Raw genomic sequence first — 25,842 nt, forward strand, 5'->3', positions numbered from 1 at the left:
TTCCTACCAAAGTTTACTATCTTAACTTATCAGTTGTTTCCTACTTGACAAGACAATGACCATTTACAAATCTTTTGATATCTTCCTGTACTTATTCAGCTCCCTTCTACATTAGCAGCATTCCCCAATTTAGTATCGCCAAAAAAAAACATAGAAAATCTACTTCCAATTTTCAGGTCCAAATCATTGATGAATGGAAGTGATCAGATCCTTGTAGGACACACAACCTACCATTAGGCAGTCTGACATTAAAAACACAAGACAGTCTGTAGATGCTGGAGATCCAAAGCAACACACATACACACAAAATGTTGGAGGAACTCAGCAGGTCAGGGAGCATCTACAGAAAAGAGTAAACGGTTGATGTTTCGGGCTGAGACCCTTCATCAGAAACTCTGTTCTCTGTGTTCTGTTTTGTGCCAGTTAGCTCTATCTTGCTTCTTATACCCTACATTCTGATAATCATTATTTTATTATCCAACAACATTATAAAAGGCTTTGGACATCTCTGCATATTATAGATGGAACTCACAGTTATAACGCAAGTTTTTGATATTGTAAGTATCCCAAATTAACTAGTAAGCTTATCTTCAAAAATGGGGAGGAGCAGCAACACCATGTGATAGGATGGGGAACAACAGGGAGGGGGCGAATTTGAGATCTGTGTATATTGATGCCAGAAGGCTCTGTGATCCATGATCTGAGTTCTACATTGCTCCAATTCAAGTTTCTTGTACATACACCACAGTCCTTATCCATCATTTTCAGGATTATATTCACTTTTCTGTTCCTTCACAACTGTCCTTTAATTCACATTTCTTTAATCAAACTTTTATTTGCCATCCTGGTATTTCCAGCCTTGTATCAGTGTTGATTTTCTTTGCCCCATTTGGCAGTGTATAACCTTTCTGGGGTAGTGCTTGTGTTAAAATACTTCAAACATACAAGTCATTGATATGTCAAACTGTTAATACTAGAGGCAGAAGTTTTTCGTTCTAGCTAGATATGGGGTGCAATTAAGTGATGGTTCAGTTAGAAAACTAGCAGTCAGTCAGTGTTCTGGATTATCAATCCAGAGATAGGAGTTCGAATCCCACCACAGGAGCTAGCGATTTTAAATATAATGAGGCAAAATCTGAGTAAATATATACCTATATTAACTCAGATTTTATTGCATAAATCCATTTAACCCATTAATATATTTCAGCAAGGGAAATAATATTAAGGATAAGGTTTCAGGGTACTTGCAGACATGATAAAATAGGCCAAAGTCAGTATGGTTTCCTTAAGGGGAAATCTTGCCAGGCAAATCTGTCAAATTCTTTGAGGGAACAACAGTCAAGTTAGACAAAAGGGACTCAGTGGATGTTGTTTACTTGGATTTTCAGAAAACCTTTGATAAGGTGTCACACAAGAGGTTGTTTAACAAGAGCCCATGGTATTACAGGAAAGATACCAGCATGGATAGGAGATTGGCTGACTGGCAGGAGGCAAAGAGTGGGGATAAAGGGCGCCTGTTCTTATTGGTTGCTGGTGACTAGTGGTGTTCTACAGGGGTCAATGTTGGGACCGCTTCTTTTCACATTGTATGTCAATGATTTGGATGATTGAATTGATGGCTTTGTGGTCAAGTTTGCGGACGATGCAAAGATAGGTGGAGGGGCAGGTAGTGTTGAGAAAGCAGTGAGTCTGCAGAAGGACAGAGTGATTGGGAGAATGAGCAAAGAAGTAGCAGATGGAATACAGTGTTGGAAAGAATATGGTCACGCATTTTGGTAGAAGGAATAAAAGCATAGACTATTATTTAAATGGGGAGAAAATTCTGAAATCAGAGCTGCCGAGTGACTTGGGCATTCTCAGGCAGGATTTCCTAAAAGTTAACTTGCAGGTTGAATTGGTGGGAAGGAAGGCACATACAATGTTAGCAATAATTTCAAGAGGACTGGAATATAGAGCAAGGATGTAATGTTGAGGCTTTATAAGGCATTGGGCATACCATACTTGGAGTATTGTGAGTAGTTTTGGCCTCCTTATCTAAGAAAGGATGTGCTGGCATTGGAAAGGGTCCAGAGGAGGCTCACTTGAATGATCCCGGGAATGAAAGGGTTTAAGTATGAGGAGTGTTTGATGCCTCTGGACCTGTACTTGCTGGAGCTTAGAAGAATGAGGGGGAATCTAATTGAAACCTATCAAATATTGAAAGGCCAGGATAGTGTGGACACGGAAAGGATGTTTCCTATAGTGGGGGAGTGTGAGGCCAGAGACCACAGCCTCAGAATACCAAGACATCCTTTTAACACAGAGATCTTTAGCCAGAGGGTGGTGAATCTGTGGAATTCATTGCCACAGACAGCTATGGAGGCCGTCATTGGGTATATTTAAAGCAGAGACCTAGGTTCTTGATTAATAAGGGTGTCAAAGATCTGGGGAGAAAGTAGGAGAATGGGGTTGAGTGGTATAATAAATCAGCCATGATGGAATGGCAGAGCCGACTCAATGGGCCAAGTGGCTAATTCTGCTTCTGTGTCTTATCATCTTATGATCAATGCTACCTTTGCGTACCCTGGTCTAAATCTGATTCAGCCTGGGCAACTTAGAATGGCGAATGCATGCCAGATTTGTCTGAAATTTCTATATTCTATATCCCATGAATAAATAAATGTAAACAATGTAACTTTCTAAAGACCGTATCTGTTCCTATCCAGTGTAATCCAATAAATGTTGTACTAGATCAAAGTCAATATTCATAGTGATTCATATCACAATGCACACTAGACCTTCAAATCAATTCTCATTTTAGGTATAATTTAGCTTCTATTGAAAATGAATAATTAAATAGATTAAATGATAAAGTTGTTGCAATCACATTATTTTAACAATATGCTGTTATATATAAAAGACCTGTCAGAAAACCGTGCTACATTAGCAGGATATGTATTCAATAGGACTGAAGAAAGGTCTTTTTTCAGTATATCAGTTTCTCACCTGTCTGCATGCAAACTTACCCAGATCATGCATTTTAGCATATTGGTTTGATTCAATTGTGACATTGCGGATAACATAAAGCTTGTCATTGAAGCAGGTCCATAAGGTAACTGCAGCAACTGCAACTCCGAGGAACTAGTACAAAACACGACAGGGAAAGTAATCAGATACAAAGGTGCAGACTGAGCAAAACTGTTCATTACAAGACAGATGATAAAAAGTAAACATTTTATTGAATCTTTGTTTCACTCCACTCCTTCTCCCCAGCGAATTTCTCTCCTACTAATATACTAAGGACATATTTTGTTTCATGCAAGTGCCTTAAAATGCCCTTTTTATTTCTGATACCTCTTTAAGAAAGAAAAACCATTGATCATATTTCAATGACACTTTTTTTAATATACATTGAAATGCTTTATACATCTCCACAGTTCATGCATTCATTGCCATGGTAAAGGCATACCATTCTTTCTAAAACAGGTGGAATTCTTCCTCTACTAACTAGATGACTGCTTTTTAAAAAATGAATCATACATTACCTATTTACCATTGAATAGACAACAAGAATTCTTATTGTCCTGAATATGTTGCTAAACCCACGTAGACAAAGGAAACCTGAACTGAAATTTTAGTTTTCTTTGAAATAAACCTTTCCACTTGCTTTTGGCTCAAGACACCTTTTAGAAAATTAAGTTTTTGTAGTTCTCCCCTCTTTTCTTTAAAACATGATGTTGGATTAAACAGTTTTTTCCCAAAATGAATTTAATCAGTTATTATTTTCCATCCCAAGCATTTACAGAAAATATTTCACTGATTATAGCATGTTCGCAGGGACTAACCATAAGCTATAGTTAGGTAGGTCTTTAATAACCTTCAAAATTACTAAAAAAAACTAATATATAGTTGAACTCTTATAATTTGCTATTTGATTTTTCTGAAACACTGATCTTTCAGCATCAGGCTCACCTGATTCTGTTTCCCAAGCTACCTTAAACTTTCCAGAGCCCTCCTCCCATGTTCTTTTTAAAAATCAGTGGAGATGTGTTCGCACATGCCCTATAAACTGACCTGGTCCCCATTCTCACACTTGCCCATTGGGTCCTGATTTTCAAGGCTCCTTTAAATCCACCAGACCATATGACATTTAAGCTCACCAGGTTTTGTTTCCTATTCTGCCTTCAAACTTTTATTATGCTATAGTGTCGATTCTGTCAATTAAAACTGTGCTTGGATTATACATAAGAATAATATCCAATAGTTCAGAAAATCTGCCAGTTCAGCAAAGTTCCAAGCATGCCAGGCATATTGGACTATCAGAGTTTTACTGTGTCCACTATGGTTTTTTTAAAAAATTCCAAGTATATTTAGAATTTAAAACACAGCCAGTTTTTGATTTGATATCTAGATCACTAAACTACTCCTTTATCTGCTGCCATAAATATCGGTGCTTTTTCCTCCAGATTTTTTTTCTTGCTACATTTTATGACAAGTATTTGGTCTTCTTTTAGATCCATAGAACACTACAGCACTGAAAACAGGCCATTCGGCTCTTCTAGTCTTTGCCGAAACTTTATTCCGCTAGTCCCATTGACCTGCACCCAGTCCATAACCCTCCAGACCTCGCCCATCCATGTATCTATCCAATTTATTCTTAAAACTTAAGAATGAGCCTGCATTTACCACATCAGATGGCAGCTCATTCCACACTTCCACCACTCTCGGAATGAAGAAGTTCCCCCTAATGTTCCCCTTTTCACCCTAAAGCCATGTTCTCTCTCCTAATCTGAGTGGAAAGAGCCTACTCACATTTACTCTGTCTATACCCCTCATAATTTTGTAAACCTCTATCAAATCCCCCCTCATTCTTCGACGCTCCAAGGAATAAAGTCCTAACCTGTTCGATCTTTCCCTGTAACTCAGCTCCTGAAGACCCGGCAACATCCTAATAAATCTAGTTTCACTTTATCATCAACAAATCAGCTACAAGTCTGACTCTGGCTTAAATGTGAACTACTCCTGAAGATAACTTGGACCAAGAAATTATGGCAAATAAAACTGTGATCTTTGTTACCCAATGAGAATCAGAAAGTTAAATGGTACAATCTTATGCCACTGTGTCCATGTTGTCCATCAAGTACCCATCTCCACTGGTCCAAATTAAAGAAAGATTAGTTTTATCCATCTCCCGTACACTGAAACATGTGTTATTTGGGTCTGAGGATTACTGGGGTAGCCCACAAGTATTGCAATGCTTCTGGCACTAACATACCACGCCTGTAACTTTCTAACCCTAACCTGTACATCTTTGGAGTGTGGGAGGAATCCTGAGCACCCAGAGGAAATTGATGTGGTTACAGGAAGAATGTGCAAAGCCCTGGCAAACAGCGGCAGGAATTAAACCACAGTTGCTGGCACTGTAAAGCACTGCACTAAACACTACACTACTGTACCACTTGGCCCATAGCCTCCTATACTTTGGTAGTTCAAGTGCTTGTCCAGGTGCTGCTTAGATGTTGCTACAGCCTCTGCCTCGGGCAGTGTTCCAGAATCCAACCTCACGATGAATGAGAACAATTCCTAAGAAGCAGTCCTTGTGGGAAAGGTGGGATTTTGGTGCAAGGTGTGCACACGTGTGTGGACTAAGATGCAAAACTACAACACTCATCCTGCTTTTGTGGGAATTTTGAGATATTCTTGGCAAGGATTGGGCTGTTTATTCCATTTCCATTTTCACGACATTGAAAGATAAGCTAAGTGGACAGAATAGTAACGGAATTTGTCTTACAACAAAGAAATTTGTAAGCTGGGCTTTTGTTCCAAGTTGGTTAACAGCTACTGAAAGGGACCTTTTCAAAAAGTATAATTCTGCAGGTTGGGCAGCAAGGGCTTCCATTTCCAATAAACAGAGAGCAAGCAACAATGAATAAGCACAGATTGTGGTTTTAATTAACTATTGACAATTCTGGATGCAATATTAAAATATTTCAATTCTACTCTTATTAGGCATGGGGCCAGGAACATATAGCAATTTGATACTAAACTGAAGGTTTATTGGAGAGACCAAGATAGATTTTGTCCATACTGTTGATTACTCCTATCTACACGAATCCTATTTGCTTGCACGAGTTCCATAACTTTTTATGTCTTGCTTATTAAATGCCTATTTGTCTGTCCAAGTAGCTATTAAATCTTGTGATTGTATCTGATTCCAGCATCTCTTCTGGCAGATTGTTCCAGATATGAACCAGTCCTTCTTCTTACCTTTCCCCCTTGTTTTTGATATCCTGATCATGAGGAAAAGATGAGTATGATATACCTTATCTGTGCTTCTAAGAGTCTTATACAAATCCATCAGGACATACTTCCAGTCTTTGTTCCAAGGAAAGCAAGCCCAGCCTATCCAATTTTTTCCCACACCTTAAATCCTCCAATTCAGGCAACATCCTGATGAATCTCCTCTGAAGTCCCTCCATTATAATCACATCCTTCCTATAGTGCAGAGACCAGAACTATACACAATACTCCAAGAACAGCCAAAGGAGTGTTTAGTTAAATTGCAAAGTAACAAATTAACATATATGTATTATGCTCCTATCTATGAAACCAAGCATGCCATTTGCCTTCTTCACCATCCTATCAACCTGCATTGTGACTTTCAGTGAATAATAGACTTGGTTGCCTTGGCCGCACACATCATCAACTTGACTCTGAGACTCTAAATTGTATTAGACTTCAAAGAAAGCAATCTAACAAAGGAAGTACTTAAATGTGGAGATTAGATTGAGTGGTTTGGTCAGTATAATGTAAGTATGTGGCATGTGTTCAGCAATCTAAACCAAACAAGATTAAAAAAACAGTGAGAGAGATGACAGAATGACAGGTTCTGTTACAAACAAAAATAAAGCTACCAAATTTGTAGAATTCAGTTGGAATTGAGTTTGAGAGAACACTGTGAGTCCAGGATGAAGATTAGGTGTTGTTCTCAAGTTTGGGGTGGGTTCTTTATAGCAGTGCAGAACGCTATAAATAGTCTGGTCAAAGAGGAACTAGGCTGGTGAATTAAAATAACAGGCTCAGAGTCATTCCTGTCAACTGAAGGCAGATTTTTTTTTTTTCTAAAGACTAGGTGGGTTGCAATGGAGTAGAAGCTTTAATCTTCTTCCTGGCAGTGTGTTGCCCAAAAATTAAAAGTAACCCTTCTTTCATCCGGTGAGTTCATAAATGGGGGACAGTCTAATATTACAGTCATGTCCTCCTTCAGTTTAAGGACGAGTAGGCACAAGGAAGTGATCGCCACCCATGGCGCTACCCAGGTCAAACAGCCCTGGCCCTTGTACTCACAAACTCCCACCGAAAACACCCCAAGGAGAGGGGATGATGTGGGGAGTGGGGAGGTCGAAGGTCTTAAAAAACGTTAAGAGTCTGAACCTTGCGAACAGACTTAACCCAACTTTTAAAAGCGTTTCAAAAACCGAGGCAAATGCATATACACATCACTAGTGTCCGTTTACTATTCCAGGACTTGCAGCATTCGCTAAGGAAATTGTTTGTACGTAAAAATAAACTAAATGTTAGTTTAGTTTTTAAATTAAGCATTATTTAAGTAAACTACCGAACTTCAGTATTCGTTGCTTTAGTCTCCCGCAGAAGGTTTTAAAAACACAAACCAACATAGCACGAGTGCCCTACTTCAGAATTAACCGGTTAGTGTTAATACTGCCATTAATGATTTTGACATTTACCATAACGATGAAGCTGATGCCCAGCAGCTGGTAACTTGTGGTTCTGATCAGACACCCGATCCCCATATTTGTAACTATGTTCACTTTTCAATTTACAAAAAGAGACGGGCTGTCCTTCGGCATTGTCAGACCGCGACAATTCAACCTGATATGGATCAGCTCGCTTCTCGCGCTCCCCGCGGCTTTGCGTCTCTGCTTTTGGGCGCGACTTTTCTGTCGATAGTCAGCCGAGAGCAACTATAAATGTAGTTACGAATATTTATCTGCTTAACCATCTGTTGAAAGCTCTTGACGCGGTAATCCCCATAAATGGGATCATCAAAGCATTCGTAAAATGTGGTCCTCAAATTGGCAAATTTTATAATCTCGTCAGATGTACGACGAACTACGGAAAAAAAACACTGTTTTGGCACAGGGGAGTCCACGTTGTTCTTGCACAAAGAAGTGGGAAGTAGCTTGCAGTTGCATCAAATAATTTTGGGCTTCAATGAACACAAAGGCAGGACACATATAGAAACACGTCAGACGCAGTGTAATAAGAAAAGGTTGGGTGTGCTGCTTTGTGTTTTAGACCATAAGATATAGGAGCAGAATTAGGCCATTTGGCCCATCGAGTCTGCTCCACTATTTCATCATGACTGATTCATTTTCCCTCTCAGTCCCAATCTCCTGCCTTCTCCCCATATCCGTTCATGCCCTATCAACCTCTGCCTCAAATGTACCCAATGACTTGGCCTCAACAGCCACCTGTTCCACAGATTCACCACTTTCTGGCTAAAGAAACTCCTCCCCATCTCCATTATAAAAGGCCACCCCTCTATTCTGAGGCTGTGTTCTCTGGTCTAGACATCTCTGTAGGGAACATCTCTCCACATCACTTTACTGAGGTCTTTCAACATCCATTAAGTTTCAATAAGGTCACCCCTCATTTTTTTCTGAGTTCCAGTGTGTAGAGGCCCAGAAACATTAAACACTCCTCATATGACAAACCCTTCAATCCCAAAATCATTTTCATGAACCTCCTATGAACCCTTTCCAATGTCAGCACATCCTTTCTTAGATTATGGGTCCAAAATTGCTCAGAGCACTCAAATGAGGTCTCACCAGTGTTTTATAAAGCCTCAACATTACATCTTTGCTTTTATATGCTAGTCCTTTTGAAATGAATGTTAACGCTGTAATTGCCTTCCTCACCACCAACTCAATTTGTAAATCAACCTTTAGGGAATCCTGCACGAGGACTCCCAGGTCTCTTTGCACCTCAGATTTTTGAAAGTGTAAAGAGCTGGAAACAGCTAGCAGGAATGGTAGTTCTGTGTTTAAGCAAAACACTCCTTTAGGGGATTTAAAGCAGAGAGAAGGTGGAGCAAAGTCAAGATAGCGCTAAACAGCGACTCCTTTGCTTGCATCTTTGGAAACAGCTCTATTTCTATCTTTGAAATCTCCTCTTTTCCTTTTCAAGGCTCTTTTGAAGACCCTGACCTGGAGTTACACTCTGACATCGGTTCTTTGCGGGAATGGGTCCCGCTCTCAGGGCCTCACGACCGGCCGCTATTTGATATCCCGCTATTTAATTGCAGCCCAAAAACTTGCCAACATCCATGTGCGACCTGGAAGACTATCACACATTCAGGGTGCCGGAATTTTGTGGCTCTGGAGTTGGGTTGATTCAAAGCCAGTGCCCCTGACCGAGGCGTCGTGGGAGAACTTGGAACATCAGGAGCAGCAGGTTAGCTGCCGTGGTCTGTGTGTTCAGAAACCCGAGCCCTGGGGCCGACTCTCCGGGTGCAGAGCTCGGAAAAAGTGATGCAACAGACTTTTAACATCATAAGTCAGCGAATTGTTTGTCATGCCTCCCCTTTCGCTGTGAAATGAGGACATCTCTTTTTCCCTTATTAGGGTGAGAGAGAGCCTGTGGTACATCGAATTACAGGGTGAAGCGAGTAGTCTTCGGGGTACTGCAGGCCTGTGTCTTTAATGATGCTTTGCTGCACATTTGAGTGCTCGGTGGAGGGTGCTGATGATTTTTTGCTGGTGGGGGTCGTTGCCATGCTGCTGCTTGTGCATGTGAGGGGTGAGCTGGGGGGGGGGGGCTTTGGGGTTCTAACATTCAACTGTCATTCGTACTTCGGGGCACTCCTTTGTGTGCGTGGATGTTTGCAAGGAAAAAGAATTTCAGGATGTATATTGTATACATTTCCCTGACATTAAATGTACCTATTGAACCTACTGTTATTTGAGATAATTGACTTGTTACAGGCTTTAGAAGCAACTGTCTCAAATCCAGCTCCTGCCTGTGTCAGGTTGAGAGTTTCAAGTCCTTATGTGTAAATATCAGCACTCGATCCCAGATCAGCCATATCAGGGTTATGACCCAAGAAAGCACACTGATACCTCTACTTCCCCAGAAGGCGAAGGAAGTTCAGTATGTTCCTGATGACTCGTACCAGCTATTACAGCTGCACTAGAAAGCATTCCACCTGGATGGATATAGCAACTGCTCTGCCCAACACCACCAAAAAATTGCAGAGAGTCCTTCATACAGCCCAGACCGTCACACAAATCACCTTCCCCTCCGTAGACTCTGCCCACTCTTCCTGCTGCCTTCGGAAAGCAGCGAACATAATGAGGAACCCCCTCCCTTCCCCTGTCCTATTATTCTCCGTTCTTCCCTTTCCCATCAGGGAGCAGATGCAAAATCTTGACAGCAGGCATCACCAGACTCAAGGACAGCTTCTATCACATGGTTAATCGAACTCTTGAATAGAACTGAAGGATGTTAAAGGATGACTCTTGATCTCTCCAGCTACCGTACCTCATCAGGGCCAATACACTTTATTTATCTATCAATACTGCATTTTTTTTGTAATTGTAACACTATATTCTGCTATCTGTTTTCCTTTTTAATATTTCTCTGTACTTACAGTCCCTATAAAAAGTATTCACTCTTCTTGGCAGTTTTCATGTTTTATTGTTTTACAACACTGAATCACAGTGGATTTAATTTGGCTTTTTTGACACCGATCAACAGAAAAAAGAGGTCTGTTTTTGGAGACCTGTGTGCAGTCAAGGTTTTTTAACTGACTGTTGTAAAATACACTTGTATCTGGAAGGTCCATCTGCTGGTGAGTCAGTATCCTGGCAAAACCATGAAGAGAAAAGAATACTCTAAGCAACTCCATGAACAAGTTATTGAAAAGTGCAAGTCAGGAGATGGATGCAAGAAAGTTTCCAAGTCACTAAATATTCTGTGGAGTATAGTTGTCAATCATCAAGAATGGAAAGAATCTGGCACAGCTGTAAATCTGCCTGAAGCAGGAGGTCCTCAAAAACTGAGTGGCCACCAAGAGACCCATGACAACTCTGGAAGAGTTACAAGCTTCAGTGGCTGAGATGGGAGAGACTGTGCATACAATAGCTGTTGCCCAGGTAATTCACCAGTCACAGCTTCATGGGAGAGTGGCGTAGAGAAAGCCACTGTTGAGAAGAAACTCAAGTGAAATCTTAGCTAAGGTTTGCTAGAATGTGTGTGGGAGACTATGAAATCAGCTGGAAGAAAGTTCTATGGAAATGAAACCGAAATTCAGCTTTTTGGCCATCAGACTAAATGCTGTGTTTGGTGTAAGCTAAACACCACACATCATCAAAAACACACCGTCCCTACTGTGAAGCATGGTGAAAGCTGTGTCGTGCTGTGGGGATGCTTCACTGCAGCAGGCCCTGGAAGGCTTGTGAAGGTAGAGGATAAAATAAATGCAGGAAAATACAGGGAAATCCTGGAGGAAAACAGTCTGCAAGAGAACTGCAACTTGGGAGAAGATTTTTTTTTCCCAGCAAGGCAATGACCCCAAGCATAAGGCCACGGCTACATGCGAATGGCTTAAAAACAGCAAAGTTAATGTCCTGGAATGACCAAGTCTGAGTCAGACCTCAATCCAATTGAGAATACTGGCTGGACTTGAAAAGGGCTGTTCACTTACAACCCTTATGCAATCTGACAGAGGTTGAGCAATTTTGTAAAGAAGAATGAGGAAAAAATTGCAGTGTCCAGACATACAAAGCTGATAGCGACATATCCACACAGACTCATGGTTGTAATTGCTGGCAATGACGCATCTACTAAATACAGAGTTGAAGGGGGTGAATACTTATGCAATCACTTATTTTGTGTTGTATATTCGTAATTAATTTAGATCATTTGTAGAGATCTGTTTTCACTTTGACACAAAACAGACTTTTTCTGTTGACCAGTGTCAAAAAACCAAAATAAATCTTCTGTGATTCAATGTTGTAAAACAATAAAATGTGAAAACTTCCAAAGTGGTGAATACTTTTTATAGGCACTGTATGTATGGGTTGATCTATCTGGATGACATGCCATTAAAAGGTTTTCACTGTATTTTCAAATTATTTATTAAATATTAAGATACAGTGTGAAGTAGGTCCTTCTAGCCCTTTGAGCTGCGTTGCCCAGCAACCCCCAATTTAACCCTAGCCTAATCACAGGACACTTTACAATGACAAATTAACCTACCAACCTTTGGACTGCGGGAGGAAATGGAGCATTCTGAGGAAACGCATACATTTCATGGGAAGGATGTAGAAACTTCTTATAGACAGCGTTGGAATTGAACTTCAAACTCTGGCGCCTTGAGTTGTATTAGAGTTGCGCTAACCACTACGCTACTGTGTGCCCTCATTGCACCTTCAGTGGCCTGTTGGGGGTCATGAGAAATTATTTGGCGACCAGCTGTTTGAAATGTACTTATGCTGGGTATATGGGAACTGTCAGCTTTATGAAGTATACCTATGTTGACACACGTAATTTGCAATATAAAATTATGCAATATAAATGCCTTTGGAGAATAAAATCGATGATTTCAGAGCTAGGGTGCTGAATCAGAGGGACATTAGGACCACGTGTGTCCTTTGTTTCATGGAATCCTGGTTAACCCCTTCTGTACTGGATGCAGCAATTCAGATCGATGGGTTTACTATACACTGCCAGGACAGATCTGTAGAGTCTCTCAAAAGCAGAGGTGGAGGAGTATGCCTCATGATCAGCTCTTCTTGGTGCACAAATATATCAGTGCACTCCCAATTCTGCTCACCAGAACTGGAATAACCAGCGGTAAAGCGCCGTCCATTTTATGTGCCACGGGAGATCTCTGGAGTCATTTTGGTAGCAGTTTACATTCCACCTCAGGCCAATGTTAATTCAGGCTTTAGACGATCTGAGCAATGGGATCAACATGGCCAAAACAGCGCACCCTAGTGCCTTCACCATCGTTATGGGAGATTTTAACTAGGCTAGTCTGAAAAAATCACTAAGCAACTACCAGCAACAGATCACTTGCAATACCAGAGGAAACAACACAATGTTACACCACCATCAAGAATGCCTACCGTGCTATTCCACGCCCTCACTTCAGGAAGTCTGATCACCTAGCTGTACTTCTATTCCCTGAGCATAGGCAGAGACTGAAGACTGTAGCACCAGCAGTGAGGACTAAGAAGGTTTGGATAAGGAAAGCACAGGAGTGCCTACAGGACTGCTTTGAATCGGTGGACTGGACTGTATTCAGGGATTCATCTTTGAATGTGGATGAATATGCTGCAGTTGTTACAGACTTCATTAGTGAGTGTGTGCCCACAAAGACTTACTGTACATTCCCAAACCAAAATCCATGGATGAACCAGGAGGTACGTCGTCTGCTGAAGGCTAGATCTGTGGCATTGAAGTCTGGCGACCCAGGCCTGTACCAGAGAGCCAGGTATGATTTCTGGAAGGCTATTTCAAGGGCGAAGAGACAATTTCGAATGAGGTTGGAGGCGACACCGGATGCACGGCAACTCTGGCAGGGTTTGCAAGACTTTACTTCCAACAAAGCGAAACCCAATAGCAGGAATGGCAGTGATGCTTCACTACCAGATGAACTCAACGCCTTCTATGCCTGCGTTGAAAGGGAGAACACAACTGCAGCTGTGAAGATCCCTGCTGCATCTGATGACCCTGTGATCTCCGTCTCAGAGGCTGATGTTAGGCTGTCTTTAAAGAGAGTGACCCCTTGCAAGACAGAAGGTCCCGATGGAGTACCTGATAAGGCTCTGAAAACCTGTGCCAACCAACTAGTGGGAGTATTCAAGGATATTTTCAACCTTCCACTGCGATGGAAGGAAGTTCCCACTTGCTTCAAGAATACCGGTGCCTAAGAAGAATAATGTGGGCTGCCTTAAAGACTATCGCCTGGTAGCACTCACATCGACAGTGATTAAATGCTTTGAGAGATTGGTCATGACTCCTGCCTCAGCAGGGACTAGGAACCACTGCAATTTGCCCATCCCCACAATAGGTCAATGGCAGACACAATCTCAATGGCTCTCCACATGGCTTTAGACCACCTGGACAACACAAACACTGTTTGCGATGCTGTTCACTGACTATAGCTCAGCATTTAATACCATCATTCCCACAGTCCTGATTGAGAAGTTGCAGAACCTGGGCCTCTGTATCTCTCTCTCCAATTGGATCCTCGGCTTCCTAACCAGAAGACCACAATCTGTGCAAATTGGTGATAACATATCCTGCTTGCTGAAGATCAACACTGGCGCACCTCAGCAGTGTGTACTTAGCCTACTGCTCTACTCTCTATATACCCATGACTGTGTGGCTAGGCATAGCTCAAATACCATCTATAAATTTGCTGATGATACAACCATTGTTGGTAGAATCTCAGATGGAGACGACAGGGCATACAGGAGTGAGGTATGCCAACTAGTGAAGTGGTGTTGCAGCAGCAACCTGGAACTCAACGAAAGAGCTGATTGTGGACTTCAGGAAGGGTAAGACAAAGGAACACATACCAATCCTCATAGAGGGATCAGAAGTGGAGAGAGTGAGAGCAGTTTCAAGTTCCTGGGTGTCAAGATCTTTGAGGATCTAACCTGGTCCCAAAGTATCGATGTAGTTATAAAGAAGGCAAGACAGCAGCTATACTTTATTAGGAGTTTGAAGAGATTTGGCATGTCATCAAATACACTCAACAACTTCTATAGTTGTGCCACGGAGAGCATTCTGACAGGCTGCATCACTGTCTGGTGTGGAGGGGCTACTGCACAGGACCAAAAGAAGCTGCAGAAGGTTGTAAATCTAGTCAGCTCCATCTTGGGTACTAGCCTACAAAGTACCCAGGACATCTTCAGGGAGCAGTGTCTCAGAAAGGCAGCGTCCATTATTAAGGACCTCCAGCACCCAGGGCATGCCCTTTTCTCACTATTACCATCAGGTAGGAGGTACAGAAGCCTGAAGGCACACACTCAGCGATTCAAGAACAGTTTCTTCCCCTCAGCCATCCAATTCCTAAATGGACATTGAATCTTTGGAAACTACCTCACTTTCTTCTTATTATACAGTATTTCTGTTTTTGCACATTTTAAAATCTATTCAATATACGTATACTGTAATTGATTTACTTGTTTATTTATTATTATTATTTTTATTTCATGTATTTTTTTCTCTGCTAGACTATGTATTGCACTGAACTGCTGCTGTTAAGTTAATAACACTTGCCGATGATAATAAACCTGATTCTGATTCTGATTCACTCTTGAATGTGCCGCCAGCAGGTGGTGCTGTTTTCCTCTAATCTCACTATTGCTTTTCACTAAATAATGACAAGGCAGTTCTATTAAAATGCTGAATACTGGTTAGTAATTTTCCCTTCTAGCTACAAATGCAGTATTCTTTCATTCTGTTTTGTTCCTAATATTCTCCCAGATATAACACCAGGGAATCTGCAGATGCTGGAGTTTCAAACAACTCACACAAAATGCTGGTGGAACACAGTAGGCCAGGCAGCATCTATAAGGAGAAGCACTGTCGACGTTTCGGGCCGAGACCCTTCATCAGGACTAACTGAAAGGAAAGGTAGTAAGAGATTTGAAAGTAGTGGTGGGGGGGGGGGGGGGGTTAATGCGAAATGATGGGAGAAGACCGCAGGGGGTGGGCTGAAGCTAAGAGCTGAAAGGTGATTGGCGAGAGTGATACGGAGCTGGAGAAGGTAAAGGATCATGGGACGGGAGGCCTCGGGAGAAAGAAAGGGGGAGGGGGGGATGCACCAGAGGGAGATGGAGAACAGGCAAACAACTAAATATGTCAGGAATGGGGTAAGAAGGGGAGGAGGGGCATTAACGGAAGTTAGAGAAGTCAATGTTCATGCCATCAGGTTGGAGGCTACCCAGCCGGTATATAAGGTGTTGTTCCTCCAACCTGAGTTTGGATTCATTTTGACAGTAGAGGAGACCGTGGATAGACATATCAGAATGGGAATGGGACGTGGAATTAAAATGTGTGGCCACTGGGAGATTCTGCTTTCTCTGGCGGACCGAGCATAGGTGTTCAGCGAAATGGTCTCCCAGTCTGCGTTGGGTCTCACCAATATATAAAAGGCCACACCAGGAGCACCGGACGCAGTATACCACACCAGCCGACTCACAGGTGAAGTGTCGCCTCACCTGGAAGGACTGTCTGGGGCCCTGAATGGTGGTGAGGGAGGAAGTGTAAGGGCAGGTGTAGCACTTGTTCCGCCTGCAAGGATAAGTGCCAGGAGGGAGATCGGTGGGAAGGGATGGGGGGGGGGGGGGGGGAACCAAGTGGACAAGAGAGTCGTATAGGGAGTGATCCCTGCGGAAAGCAGAAAGGGGGGGGGAGGGAAAGATGTGCTTGGTAATGGGATCCCGTTGGAGGTGGTGGAAGTGTTCTCCCAGATATGCTGGCTCTTTCCCTCCCTCAATTGATCATTATTTACATGGGAACATTGAGAGTCAGGTCATCACAGTCACCATACTTCTAAAGTGAGATCCATCATGCACACTTTTCAAGTATAACCCTTGAGGACGGTCCACCTTCTCTACCTTGCCAGGAAAACTAAGGCCAACTGTAATACTCCCACTACACGTCACACTGCATCGAATCAACAAGCTCTGAGAACTGAATTTAAGACTCTCAGGTCTCTTAAGTTATGCAACATATTGATTAACTACACCTCCTAGGAGCAATGAGACTCAAATTAATTAGATGAAATAATTAATCAAGTGGCAATTGAACCTTCTAAGGAGTGCTTAGCAAAGGCGCTCTCCCTACGTCCATTGTGGCTAACACCAATGACCTCATTAATCTGATAATAATGAAGATGATTATCCTCCTCATTGAATTTTGCATTCAGAAGTGATGGTGTTGTTTGCCCTATGGAAATGTGTGTCATGTTGGGCACTCAGCCATTCCAGTGTCATTTCTCTTAAATACAGTATATACTTATAACTACACTGATAAAGTTGAACTCAGATTCACAAAGCAATTATATCGTACATCTATATATTACCAAACACTGCGCCATCTAAGCAAACATGAGGAAATCTGCAGACGCTGGAAATTCAAACAACACACATAAAATGCTGATGGAACGCAGCAGGTCAGGCAGCATCTATAGGGAGAAGTGCTGTCGACGTTTCGGGCCGAGACCCTTTGTCAGGACTAACTGAAAGGAAAGATAGTAAGAGATATGAAAGTGGGAGGGGGAGGGAAGGGAAAATCTGAAATGATAGGAGAAGACAGGAGGGGAAGGGATAAAGATAAGAGCTGGAAAGTTGATTGGCAAAAAGGATACACGGCTGGAGAAGAGAAAGGATCATGGGACAGGAGGCCTAGGGAGAAAGAAATGGGGAGGGGAGCACCAGAGGGAGATGGAGAACAGGCAAAGAGTGATGGGCAGAGAGAGAAAAAAAGGAGAGAGAGAAAAAGGGGGGGGGGAATAAGTAAATAAATAAGGGATGGGGTAAGAAGGGGAGGAGGGGCATAAACGGAAGTTCCTGCCATCAGATTGGAGGCTACCCAGCCGGTATATAAGGTGTTGTTCCTCCAACCTGAGTGTGGCTTCATCTTGACAGTAGAGGAGGCCATGGATAGACATATCAGAATGGGAATGGGACATGGAATTAAAATGTGTGGCCACTGGGAGACCCTGCTTTCTCTGGCGGACAGAGCGTAGACATTCAGCAAAACGGTCTCCCAGTCTGCGTCGGGTCTCACTCATATAGAAGGCTACACCGGGAGCACCGGACGCAGTATACCACACCAGACAACTCACAGGTGAAGTGTTGCCTCACCTGGAAGGACTGTCTGGGGCCCTGAATGGTGGTAAGGGAAGAAGTGTAAGGGCAGGTGTAGCACTTGTTCCACTTACAAGGATAAGTGCCAGGAGGGAGATTGGTGGGAAGGGATGGGGGGGGACGAGTGGTCAAGGGAGTCGCACAGGGAGCGATCCCTGCAGAAAGCAGAAAGGGGGGGAGGGAAAGATGTACTTGGTAGTGGGATCCCGTTGGAGGTGGCACAAGTTACGGAGAATTATATGTTGGACCCGGAGGCTGGTGGGGTGTAGGTGAGGACAAGGGGAACCCTATACTGAGTGGGGTGGCAGGAAGATGGGGTGAGAGCAGATGTGCGTGAAATGCGAGAGATGCGTTTGAGAGCAGAGTTGATGGTGGACGAAGGGAAGCCCCTTTCTTTAAAAAAGGAAGACATCTCCTTCGTCCTGGAATGAAAAGCCTCATCCTGAGAACAGGTGCAGCAGAGATGGAGAAATTGCGAGAAGGGGAGGCCTCCCTAGGCCTCCCGTCCCATGATCCTTTCCCTTCTCCAGCTGTGTATCCCTTTTGCCACTCACCTTTCCAGCTCTTAGCTTTATCCCTCCTCCTCCTGTCTTCTCCTATCATTTCAGATTTCCCTCTCCCCCTCCCACTTTCATATCTCTTACTATCTTTTCTTTCAGTTAGGCCTGACGAAGGGTCTCGGCCCGAAATATCGACTGTACTTCTTCCTATAGATGCTGCCTGGCCTGCTGCATTCCACCAGCATTTTATGTGTGTTGCCATCTAAGCAAATATACCGATGTAAGTGGCTTAACAAAGATCAATATAATATTGGCTACTGTTCACTTCACGGTATCACTGCCACATTTCTATGGCTGTAAACAAGACATTCATAGTTCATGAGAATTACATTACAGTGCCACCTACTGTTTATGCAAGGATTCCAAGGCTGCATGATATATGTATATCCATATGTATATGGATATATATACATATCCATATGTAATCCATATATATTACCTAAATTCCCATAGGGTTTTTACGAGAAGTGGGATTAGATAAGGATACAGTATAAATAGATGGGATTTCTTTGCACAATGTTTTTCACTCAGTTTGTGAGGTAACAATTCATGGTAAGCAACTATCATTAATATTTGTAAATATACTGGATCAAAACAAAATGTCTCCTAATTTGGGTGCGTAACCGCTGAAGCTGACGGGATGAAAGTCTTTGGTTTGGACTTCAAGGCAAGCTATTTAAACAATTACAACATAGTTCCAACTTTGTGCAAGCCCACATCACAACATGGCAAGAAGTTCAGTGCAAATTGTTGCTGGTTTAAAATAAAGCGGATTATGATATTGTACGAATGAAATGCAGCATTCTGAATCAGTGTTTTAAATACCCACAGTCATTGGCCTTGGGCCAACAAAAAAAAGGGGTATGACTGTTTTTAATCACAGTGAACTAATGTTACTTTGCTATTCATTCTCGCCTATGGGCGAATAGTTAATGTCCATCTCTAGTTGGCCTTGAGAGGGCAGCAATGAGCTGCTTTCTGTCACAGCTGCACTTTTTTTAAGTCGTGAAGGCACTAACTATCACAGTACCATTAGGTAAAATGTTCCTGGATTATGACCCAGTGACAATGAAGAAATGGCAATCTATTTCCAGGTCAGGGTGAAGAGCTTGCAGGTGGGGGTGGTTACCTCTACCTGTTGCCCATGACTTTCTTGGTAGGTGTTGAAAAAGCCTTGGTAAGTTATTGCTGTGAATCGTACACACTGGTCTGCTGACAGTGAATCCGATATGGAGCCAGGCATGCTTCTTTATCCTAGAATGCTGTTGGAGCTGTGACCTTCCAGTCAAATGGGGAATATTCCATCTCACTTTTGTTTTGTGCTTTGAAGATGTCAGAAAGATTTAGGGGGAAGGAGTTGAACGGATGGCTGCTGGTTTCCCTGAACTTAAGGTGCTCTTGTAACTACAATATTTGGATCCACTTGAGTGCCAACTTGATATCCTAGACACCTTTGGGTCTAGTTGTAGGCACTCCTACAATATATTGGGGCTGAGGTGATTGACCTCCAACAGGTAGGGTTTTTCTTTGATGCCCATTGATTTAAACTTTATTCAGGATCTGTGGTGGAACAATAGAACAAATAATCTCTTGCTGTAAAATTTCAAGCACTTCACCTTAGTATATTGGTTCTTTTAATGTTTGGAGCAAAGCTATAATGCAGAATGGAGCATTATGCGCTTAGCAAGTCAGCAAGCAAGTTTTTCATTTGTGGCTATAGGTAACATTATTGAACAGATCAACACCATTGATCTGTTTCTGCCAATGATTGAGAGTAGCGTAATTGTGATTAGTTTGATTAGATTTGTTTGTTTGTTTTAGAACATACTGGGGAATTTGTAACATTGTAAGATGGAATCCACCCTGGAACACCTTGGTTAGAGTTGCAGCAGATAGTGGAGCACACATCACTACTTGCTCAGCAGTCGGGTCTCTCTAATCAGAGTTCTTAGACGCTTTGTGATAATATTTGGAATGAGTTGCATTGCTTATGTCTGGCTTCTGTCATGTTAGGACCTCAGGAAAAAGACCGAGATAACTCAGTAGTTACTATTGTATAGTTACAAACACATGTGCGGTGATCTGTCATAGTTGAAGTTGTTCATGAAATCTCCTCCTCATTTGCTCTTAGCTGCTGTCACCAGGCTGAATTGGAGGGCAGTGTTATAATTGACTTTGATTCGTTGAGTGAAAATAAGCTGCGTTCCCACTCTAAATCCATAAATAAAGCCCTGGCTGAAAAGACAAATACATGCATCTTGCAGAAACAGATCCAAACATGATGCTGGCTATAGCTGAGTCACCTGTTTTACTAAGGATAATGAAAAATAGCCACTTTATTAAATTACTGAGGGCACCTGGATCCTATATGTTCCAGAAACTGATGAATTATCTCCATGATAGAAGAGACAATAGCACATCAGTCATGTTTGTTATTAATTTTCATTTCAAATGCTAGGAGATGATAACCATCTTCACAGTAAGGAGATGCAAATATAAGCCCTATCATTCAATTAATTGCTAAAAATAGAACCTGAATATATTTGGTGCTAATGAAGAGCCCATTCAAACTCTGTATAGAGTGGGAGGTGACTGAATTTTGATCAAAGGCAGCAGCATTTGCTCCAGCACACAGTGACGGGAGCAACAAAAGAGAGAGGATATGAGAATCTAACAACAGCTGGCACACATAACTCTCGGGAATTAACAGCACAATGTACCTGTGCTGTGATAAATAGCAAAGCAAGAGAATAGAAGATGGACAGCCAAAGGTTAAGTGGACTGTAAGGAATGAAATGGGCTTTGAAAATGACACAAATCCGCAAGCATTAAAATTTCGGACTGATTTCTTTCTTATTGATCAGCTGAAGCTCTCACTCCATCCAATGTTTTACACGACAATTAGAAATCAAGCCCCTCATTCAGCCAATCTGATGGATGACTGATATGCAAGGATTGTTGGTCCTATTGCTTAATCTTAACCAACTGATCTTCCATCTATTGAATAGCTGATAAACCAGCAACATTGTGACAGGTCATTGACTGACGTATTTATTCATCAATCAAAATTCAAATGGCTACCTGCTCTCAAGTGATTGATGCCTTTTCCTGGATATCATAATGCTAGGTCTTTCAAGCCAATTTGCAGATTTTCAGATCTTTTAACACTGGATTAGTTCCATCAGACATAGCCTGAGAGTGGATGAAATAACTAAATAGGCTTTGATAAATTTGGCATGAAGTGGATAGATTTTCTGAAAGTTATTTTGCCTGGCAGCTCAGCACATTGTTTGAGAAAGTTTAGTTTAAATTTGCCATTCATTCTAACTCTGAAAGAATCAATTTGCAAACTTTCATAAGGAACAGTGTGATAATGGCCATGTTTTTAGTGATGCGAATTGAAGGATAAACATTGGCCAGTCTTCCACCCTTGTTCTTCTGTAAAGTAGTGATACACAATCTTTCCTAGAAGGATGGAAGGTAACACAGTTAATATCTGACACAAAAGGCCGTACGTATGATGCTGTAACACTTTCTCTGCAATACACTGTACGCTGGATTTTTGTGCTTGAGGCTTCGGAGTGGGATTTTGGCCTAGGGTTGCCACATTCAAGGGAGGGGTGCTGTCAACAGAGTCACAGTTGACTTTGTGCCCAGTTCTTGGCTCTAGTGACTTCATTTTCTGATATGTATTGTTATTAAGGTTAGGGCCTGTGGATTTGGCCTCTGAGTAAAATGCTGGGAAGGTTGCCAGAGCCCTTGAAGCAGATTATGTTAATTTAAGAGTAAAAATTAGTAAAATAATCTCAAAGGCACAAAATGTTGGCATGGAAACTTCAACAATCTGTATTACTGAACATCCCTACTGTGTCAATGGAACTATAATAGAAGTGTAATTAAATAATTTATAGGTGCTAAATGCTGTGAAATTCTATTTCAACCACTACATGTCTTAAGAGCAAAAATAATTTAGTGTCAGTTAAAACATAAATCATATTTAAGAAATGATTACTTACCAAAAGTCTGATTCAAATTCTGTTATGTTTCAGATGAAAGAGTAATACTTATTGTTCTTCATTCTTTCAAGTTGCCTATGCATACACAGGACCTATCCTCCCATGAGACAGAGCTCCTTTTAAACAATTACAACAAAAGAGCAGTTGATCTTGCCCTACACTTTTTAACATAGTCTCAGGGTGGGTCAGGCTTTAAATGCTATAAACAAAGTCACTAGGGAGATACCAGGCCTGGAAAGGGGGGTCCCAGGGCTTTCAATCAGCTCTGAGTGGCAGTCTAGTATTTTGCCTTGAGTAATCATTGACTTTGAAGGGGATTGGTAAACTGGAGACTTCAGGAGCCCATTGGGAGTCCAGTGTCGTGCATTTAATATACTTTATCGTGTAGACTTTATTACTTACATCCTTACATGAGAAATAAAAATCTTTACATCTCCGTCTAAATGAGCAATGTGCAAATTATAGTAATTTATAATAAATATTATGTACAACAGGATAGTCAATATAACATAAGAAATACAGTTGCGTCAGCATGATTTAAGCACTCTGATGGCCTGGTGGAAGAAGCTGTCCCGGAGCCTGTTGGTCCTGGCTTTTATGCTGCAGTACTGTTTCCTGGATGGTAGCAGCTGGAACAGTTTGTAGTAGGGGTGACTCAGGTCTCCAATGATCCTTTGGGCCCTTTTTACACACCTGTCCTTGTAAATGTCCTGAATACTGGGAATTTCACAACTACAGATGCGCTGGGCTGTCCGCACCACTCTCTGCAGAATCCTGTGATTGAGGGAAGTACAGTTCCCATACCAGGCAGTGATGTAACCAGTCAGGATGCTCTCAATCATACCCCTATAGACAGTTCTTAGGATTTGGGGACCCATACCAAACTTCTTCAACCGTCTGAGGTGAAAGAGGCGCTGTTGTGCCCTTTTCACCACACAGCCAGTATGTACAGACCACGTGAGATCCTCGGTGAAGTGTATTCCAAGGAACTTAAAGCTGTTCACCCTCTCAACCCCACGTCCATTGATGTCAATGAGGGTTAGTCTGTCTCCATTCCTCCTGTAGTCCGCAGCCAGCTCCTTTGTTTTTGTGACATTGAGCGAAAGGTTGTTTTCTTGATACCACTGTGTCAGGGTGATGACTTCTTCTCTGTAGGCTGCCTCATTATTATTTGAGATTAGGCCAATCAGTGTAGTGTCCTCGGCAAATTTAATTAACAGATTGGAGCTGTGGGTGGTGACACAGTCATAGGTATACAGAGAGTAAAGGAGGGGGCTTAGTACACAGCCCTGAGGGGCACCTGTGTTGAGGGTCAGAGGTGAGGGAGCCCACTCTTACATCCTGTCGGCAATCTGACTGGAAGTCCAGGATCCAGCTACACAAGTCAGGGTGAAGGCCGAGGTTTCTGAGCTTCCTGTCGAGCCTGGAGGGAATTATGGTGTTGAATGCTGAACTGTAGTCCAAGAACAGCTTTCTCACATAAGCATCTCTCTTCTCCTGATGTGTGAGGACGGAATGTAGAGCAGTGGCTGTTGCGTCACCTGTTGATCGGTTGTGTTGGTAGGTGAATTATAGGGGGCCCAATGTGGGTGGTAGCATGCTGCAGATGTAATCCTTGACCAGTCTGTCAAAGCATTTACTTATTATTGAAGTGAGTGCGAAAGGACACCAGTCGTTCAGACGTGTTACCTTGATCTTTTTAGGTACTGGGACAATGCATCCTAAAGTTGCATTTTGGATCCACAGAAAGAGGATCCAAAATACTATTTTCAGCTGCCAATCCTTTGTATGTGATTCCATTTTTTACCACAGACATTAGATAGAATGCCGGTTAAAACCCAGGTTCGACTGCAGATGTATGAAAACCAACAATACCAAGATAAGCCATCTGCATAGAACTCTAATTTAGAGTGTTCATTTAGGCCTACTCTACTCCAGCACAGTGTTATCGGCTCACAAACACAAGAAGATCTGAAGGTGCTGGAAATCCAAGGCTACATGCACAAAATGCCAGCGGAACCCAACAGTCAGGCAGCGTTTATGGAACTGAATAAGCAGTCGACATTTCAGGTTGAGACCCTTCTTCGGCCTCAGTTTATTCATTTCCATAGAGGCCGCCACACCATAGAACCATAGAAGACTACAGCACAGTACAGGCCCTTCAGCCCTCTATGTTGTGCTAACCCATATAATCCTTATGAAAAAAGTACTAAACCCACACTACCCCATAACCCTCCATTTTTCTTTCATCCATGTGCCTGTCCAGGAGGCTCTTAAATACCCCTAAAGTTTTAGCCTCTACCACCATCCCTGGCAAGTCATTCCTGACTTCCGCTGGCATTTTGTGTGCGTTGCCCAGGTATTATTGGCTACTGCATCTTGTCTGCTTGAACACTCACCTGTTGAGAGAGCATCCCTCTGAAGTCGTACTGTTAGCAGATTCTCCATTTGTCTACTGAACTTGCCATACTCTATATTCATTAAAAATGACATAATTGATTTATTGGAAGAAGATGATAGATCAAACTCAGTAGCAACCTGATCACTCATGTCTGGTACGTAAACAATACATTTTTACAGCTTCACAGCACTGACCAGCCACACGTGTAGATAGTCACTGCTTGTGCCAACAAATACGGTGAGATTAAGAGTTCGGCACGGACCAGGAGGGCCGGAATGGCCTGTTTCCGTGCTGTGATTGTTATATGGTTAAATACGGTGTTTGCTGTGGGCCCATAAGCTCTGAGCTGTGTGAGTTCCAGGCAACAGGCATCTCTAACTGGAGGCAGTCTGCCAACTGCCACCTGTTGGCAATATTGAGCCCACCACCCCAGGTATAGGGGTGGTCATCATTACTTAATGGACCAGCCACATAAGCATTGCCTCTACAAAACAAGTCAGAGACTGTGTTCCACAGGACACAAATCGGGATTTTGGTAAAATGCTCACTGCTTGCCTAAACTGCAGCAACATTTGTGAAGCTTTGGGACAAAGTAAGCTGTTTGATTTGTACCTGCCCCACCACCGTGAGCTTTTCCTTCTTCCACCTCTGACAATCTGTGGCTGCAAGATGCAGTATCTATAGGATACTGATGGGTATTTAATATTTCAGTAATATTTGAATAATATTGTAAACCTATTGTTTGATTAAGCATTCTTTGTTGATAATATAATTCATTCCGGGTTATATGTATGAAGTATGTGAGTGGCATACATCATTATCCCACCACAATGTATGTAAGCACCTCACTAAGATGTGTTACCCTGGCTCCATGTTTTCCTTTTGATTAGTTTTATGTTTTGGAGTTACAAAACATAACATAGATCCTTTAACAACTTACTAAGGCTTCTCTTAAACACACTTCCAAAGCG

At 42.2% G+C, this 25,842-nt stretch overlaps 1 protein-coding gene across 1 annotated transcript in view; it reads right to left on the minus strand.

Annotated features, from left to right (window-relative positions):
• LOC140728759 (tetraspanin-32-like) overlaps positions 1-7,940 on the minus strand; it is a 64,542-nt gene extending 56,602 nt beyond the window's left edge. The window contains exons 1-2 of the mRNA XM_073047709.1: positions 7,728-7,940; positions 3,006-3,120 (exon numbers count right to left, since the gene is read on the minus strand). Of these exons, the coding sequence (XP_072903810.1) occupies positions 3,006-3,120; positions 7,728-7,793 (181 nt within the window). The 5' untranslated portion in view covers positions 7,794-7,940. The remainder of the gene's footprint in view (positions 1-3,005; positions 3,121-7,727) is intronic.
• Positions 7,941-25,842: the final 17,902 nt, after the last annotated feature.

Source organism: Hemitrygon akajei, chromosome 6 (assembly GCF_048418815.1).
Source record: "Hemitrygon akajei chromosome 6, sHemAka1.3, whole genome shotgun sequence".
Lineage (NCBI taxonomy): Eukaryota > Metazoa > Chordata > Chondrichthyes > Myliobatiformes > Dasyatidae > Hemitrygon > Hemitrygon akajei.